Genomic DNA, 5,561 nt, shown 5'->3' on the forward strand with positions numbered 1-5,561 from the left:
AATTGGGGATGTGACTTGGGAGACAACAGACTCTAGGTGAGTATGTGGGCATGGGGCAGGTGGTCAGAGCCTTTCATGTTCTTCATGCTGGGGTTGGGGGCAGGTGCTAGGTGGAGGCTTACCTATGACTCATAGGAGGTGAGATTTCTAACAACAGCCTTGAGGTAGTGAGCTTCCCATCTCTGGGAGTGTATAAATGGGAAGGGCATTTGTCCAGAGGTGGTGGCGGGAGGGGGTGCCCCAACCCAAGGGTGTCTGGGGAGAGGCACAGATCACGGGAGAATGGGTTGACAGGATTAGAATTTAGTGGTCTGTTGGGGTTTGTTCATGGGGAAGGTGGGTTTAGGGGGTCAGGATTGGGGTGTCTCAGAGCATGCATCAGAGGAGGTGAGTTAGGTCAGCCTGTGGAGCAGGGTGTCCAGGAGTGGATGGGGCAGGCCCTGGAGGAAGAACAGGACATAGCCGGCTGTAGCAGAGGCTTTACTGCCCCCACGCCCTCCCCAGATATACCCTGGTCAGTAGCATTTGTGGTACACAATATAGGGACCCTGTTCCTGGTACTGCTCCCTCAGGATCCAACAGGACTGGAAGGCACGCAGGGAGGCCAGGATTGAACCTCCGATCCACACGGAGAAATTCCTGGTGGGCTGGGCAGTCACCACCACCTGAGTCTTGGGGGGCAGGGCATGCAGCAGCTCTGCCCGGAAACGATCCTCGAAGCCAGCAAAGAGTGAGGACCCCCCGCAGAGAAGCACATGCTTGGCCAAGTCAGTGCGCACCTCCAGGGGCACCTTTAGGAGACTCTGCTTGGCCATGGTGGAGAGGCCCAAGGGGGACAGCCCAGGGATCTCTGGGGGGTTGAACAGCAGCTCCGGACACTGGAACAGCTCCTTGCCCAGGGTGACCGTGCACCCATCGGGCAGCTCCAGGGTCCGCTTGTACTCCTGCTCCGGCCGGGCCTGCTCCTTCTGGAAGTCAGAGGCCACGTAGCAATAGTGGTGCTTAATATTCTCCACCGTGTCCAGGTCCTGCTGTCCCAGGGGCAGGCCGGCCCCCAGGAGCATCTCTGACAGGAAGGCCGTCAGGTGGTTGCCTGCCAGGTCCAGGCGCTCCGTGGCGTGGGGCAGGTTGTAGCCCTGGAAGACCGGCACCGTGTAGGTGACCCCGTGTCCTGTGTCCACCACCAGCCCGCTGACACGCCCGTGGGCGTAGACGGATAGTACCGACTGTGATGCCACGTACATGGCTGGAGAGCACAACGACTCGAAGGCTACCTCCACTAGCTTCTCGCGGTTGGTGGCCGGGCTGAAGGGTGGGTCCGAGAACAGCAGTGGGTGGTCACAGGTGGCCACTAGGAGGTCGTGCTCCAGCAGGTGGCACCAGATGAGCTCAGCGGCGTCCCAGTCCACGACGATGCCGTTGCGCATGGGTTGCACCAGTGTCAGCTCTGGGCGCATGCGGGCGGCCTCACCAATGAACGTCTGCAGCCCAGACTGCCCCGAGGTGGTGGGTTTCTTGGGATGGCATCCCAGGATGGTGGCCACGGTGTAGGTGGGTCTGCCCTGCCCTGCAAAACCTACCTTACAGGTGCCCGTGCCCATGTCAATAACCACAGCACCTGTCTTTGGTGGCAGCCTGTCGGCCACCAAGCCGGGGGAGTCTCGCTGCAGGGGCTTGTTCACCGAGTTGGAACTGGGGTTCGGGCCAGGCCTGGGGGCCTCCAGGGAGGACTGGGATTCCAAGGGCTTGGGGGGATTTGCATCCATGGTTGCAGGAGGCCAGGTGAGGGGGCTTTTCCTCTGGGGTTCGGGGTGTGGTGAGGAGAGGTTGAGATCCGGCCAGTGGTGACCCAGGCAGAGAGGGGGAGAATGTGGGCCCCCGCAGTCTATGACATCACGCTGCCCCCTCAGCCTTCTTAAGACATCACAATGCAGCCAAGAGGATGGGGCCTGCCCCAAGGCTGTCATCTCTTCTGGGTTCCCTCTGAGGAGCCAAATTTGGAGGAGGAGATGAGTGTTTCAGAGCAAAGCCCTCTGACACATTTCTGAAGCCAGTAATGTTGCCAAGCAAAAGGGCTTGCTGCTGGATGCGCTAGAAGCTGATATGATGGCACCTGATTTTTGAGAAAAGCTTTTTATTGCGAGTCGACCCACTGGGAGATGGGAATTCAGCTCAAATCTGTTTCTCCGCTGGCTTTAGGGCAGTAATTTTATTAGAAAAAAAAAGGGGGGGGGAATTCTGGGATTAGCAGATGATTGGTGGAAGGAAAGGGGAGGTCTGGGAAGTCCTGGGGCCTGCACAGGTATCTTCATAGGCCGCATGTGCAAATTTACAGGGAGTGAAACAGGCTGTGGAAATTCGAAGTGTGATGCCAGCAAGCTGTTTCTGCACCGACTCCAGTTGGCTATGTTGGTTCCAGCTGATTTCAGCCAGTTAAAGCCTCATAAGTGGGGCTGGGCACAGTGGCTCACACCTGTAATCACAGCACTTTGGGAGGTTGAGATCGCCTGAGGTCAGGAGTTCGAGACCAGCCTGGTTAACATGGTGAAACCCATCTCTACTAAAAATACAAAAATTATCTGGACATGGTGGCACATGTCTGTGGTCCCAGCTACTGGGAAGACTAAGGCAGGAGAACCACTTGAACTCAGGAGGCATAGGTTGAAGCAAGCTGAGATCGTGCCCCAGCACTCCAGCCTGGGCAATGGAGTGAGACTCTTTCAAAAAAGAAAAAGAAAAAAAAAAATTAGCCGGGCGTGGTGGCACTCGCTTGTAGTCCCAGCTACTAAGGAGGCTGAAGCGTGAGAATCTCTTGAACCTGGGAGGTGGAGGTTGCAGTGAGCCAAGATCATGCCACTGCACTCCAGCCTATGTGACAGAGTGAGACTCTTTCTCAAAACAAACAAACAGGCCAGGAGCAGTGGCTCATGCCTGCAAACCTAGCACTTTGGGAGGCTGAAGTGGACAGATCACCTGAGCTCAAGAGTTCAAGAGCAGCCTGACCAACAGAGAGAAACCCTGTCTCTACTAAAAATATAAAATTAGCCAAGTGTGGTGGCGTATGCCTGTAATCCCAGCTACTCAGGGGGCTGAGGCAGGAGAATCACTTGAACCTGGGAGGATGCAATGGAGTTACCATTGCACTCCAGCCTGGGCAACAAGAGCAAAACTCCATCTCAAATAACTAACTAACTAAATAAATAAATAAACAAAAAACCCCTCACAAGTGGAAGGCATTTCAGTAAGTTGTTTCTTTTTTGATCTGACATCCTGTACATTCAAACTTTTCTTTGGGGCATGGTTTCAGTAAAACCATGTAAAATTGATTTCTCTAAAATTGGCCATGCTTTCAGGAAGACTCAGGAATCCTCCTCTGGGTATTTCACCATGAAGCTATTTACAGTGTAGTAGCAGAGAGCTTGTCATAGACCTCCCTAGAATATTATAATATTCCTTCTCAGAATATTAATCAGCAGGTGGCCGGCTAACATGGTTTCCTGGTTTCCAAATGGAGACAGAAGCCAGCCTTGGGTGGGGATGGAGAGAGGCTGGGAGAGGCAGGAACAACCTTATCCTAGGTTCTTTTCTTTCTCTGCTATGTCCACTGCCTGGATCATTCTCTCTGTCCTATTCCTGTCAAGAAGGAATTTGCCTCTTCAAATCTCAGCCTGATGCCTCCTCCTGGAAGCCAACCCTGACTTGTACTCTGTACCCCAACTACATGGCAGATGGGGGAAATCTGCTTTCTCTCCAGGGGTTCCTTCCTGATTCCTCCTGGCAGGAGAGGGGCTCAGGGAGATACAAGAAGGGGCTTTCGGTATAGATAAAAGGGGAGGAGGTGCATTTGGGAGGAAAAAATTGTCTCAACAATAAATAGCAGGCTTCAAAATGCATTCAAAGAATTGCTTCAAGACCATGACTGTTTTTGGTGATATCAGGTATCACCAGTTACTTAAAGCAATGAAAACCTTTTTTTCTCAGTGTATGTTCAAGCATGTGGTGTTAGAAATCACCAGGAATGATCAGCGTGGCCAAGACAGTGAAACCCCGTCTCTACTAAAAAAAATGCAAAAATTAGCCAGGCGTGGTGGCAGATGCCTGTAATCCCAGCTACTTGGGAGACTGAGGCGGAGAATTGCTTGATCCCGGGAGGTGGACGTTGCAGTGAGCTGAAATGGCACCACCACACTCCAGCCTGGGTGACAGAGCAAGACTCCATCTCAAAAAAAAAAGAAAATCACCAGGAATAGTGCTATTGAATGTCTTATGGGATATCTAAGTGAAAGTGGTTTAATTTTCTAGTTGTGTATATATTACTCTGCCAGAGTGGTGTTTATTGAGGATTTTAATCATTGATCTAGTTAATTATGGGTATGTGTGGTCTAATCCATGCTTTTGGAAATATTTGCTCAGCTATTTATGGAGATCCCAGATACTTTTTTGGACTGTTCACAACAACGAGAGACACTAAGTGATAACACTTTGTTGTTTTCAATTTTTTTGTGTGTGACTAGGGCTTGCTCTGTTGTCCAGGCTGGAGTGCAGTGGTGCAATCGCCGCTCACTGTAGCCTTCTCAACCTCGTGGGCTCAAGCAATCGTCCCACATCAGTCTTTGAAGTAGCTGGGACTACAGGCATGTGCTACCATGCCTGGATATGTTTTTAATGTTTTCTAGAAGTGGGGTCTTGCTATGTTGCCTAGGCTGATCTTAAACTCCTGGGCTCAAGCAGTCCTCCTGCCTTGGCCTCCCGAAGTGCTGGGATTATAGGTGTGAACCACCACACCTGATCTTTCTTCATTTTTAAATTTTAAAATGTGGCAACTGTTTACAGCAACTTTATGACTTAGCAGTGGGTACTATCTCTATTTTTTTGATGGAATAGAAGCTCAGAGAGGCCAAGTAATTGTCCAAAGTCACAACTGGGATGAGGCAGAGGCAAAAGTCGAGCCTACATCTTAGACTTACTGCAGTGGCTGACTGTGAATCGGGGAAATTGCGAAATCTACCATACACCCAAGACAGCGAGGCATGGTGACTCACATCTGTAAAGCCAGCTACTAGGGAGGCTGAGGTGGGAGGATCACCTGAGCCCAGGAGTTGGAGGCTGCAGTGAGCTATGATCACACCACTGCACCCAGCCTGGGTGACACAGCAAGACCCTCTCTCAAAGAAAAAACAAACAAACAAACAAACAAAAAACCCACTAAAAGGCAGAGGCAAAGGTTGGGACTCTCTGAGCCTCCATTTCCTCTCCTCTTGGGTAAAATGAGGATACCGTGTCTGACACTTAATAGGGGCTAGCTTCTGAGATACCGAAGCAACAATAGAGAAAATAGCATGATTATAGGCAACAAAGCCATGATGTGCTTACGGCCAAAGCTCTGGGGCCAGCCTTCTGGGGTTTAGGCCCTGGCTCCTCTGCTTAATAGCAGAGGCAAACTATTAACTGTGCCTCAGTTTCCCCATTTGCAACATGGGAGTAATAATAATAGTGCCGACCTCAAAGTGCAGCTATGAGGGTGGGCAAATTATTATTTTCAAGCGTTTAGGTCCATGGTT

The 5,561-nt window shown here is 51.3% G+C and overlaps 1 protein-coding gene across 1 annotated transcript; it reads right to left on the reverse strand.

Annotated features, from left to right (window-relative positions):
• Nucleotides 1–443: 443 nt before the first annotated feature.
• ACTL9 (actin like 9) lies at nucleotides 444–1,846 on the reverse strand. The gene has a single exon (XM_002761691.6). The coding sequence runs from the start codon at nucleotides 1,764–1,766 to the stop codon at nucleotides 516–518; it is 1,251 nt and encodes a 416-aa protein (XP_002761737.3). The 5' UTR covers nucleotides 1,767–1,846; the 3' UTR covers nucleotides 444–515.
• Between the last annotated feature and the right edge of the window lie 3,715 nt (nucleotides 1,847–5,561).

This window comes from Callithrix jacchus, chromosome 22, assembly GCF_049354715.1.
Source record: "Callithrix jacchus isolate 240 chromosome 22, calJac240_pri, whole genome shotgun sequence".
NCBI lineage: Eukaryota > Metazoa > Chordata > Mammalia > Primates > Cebidae > Callithrix > Callithrix jacchus.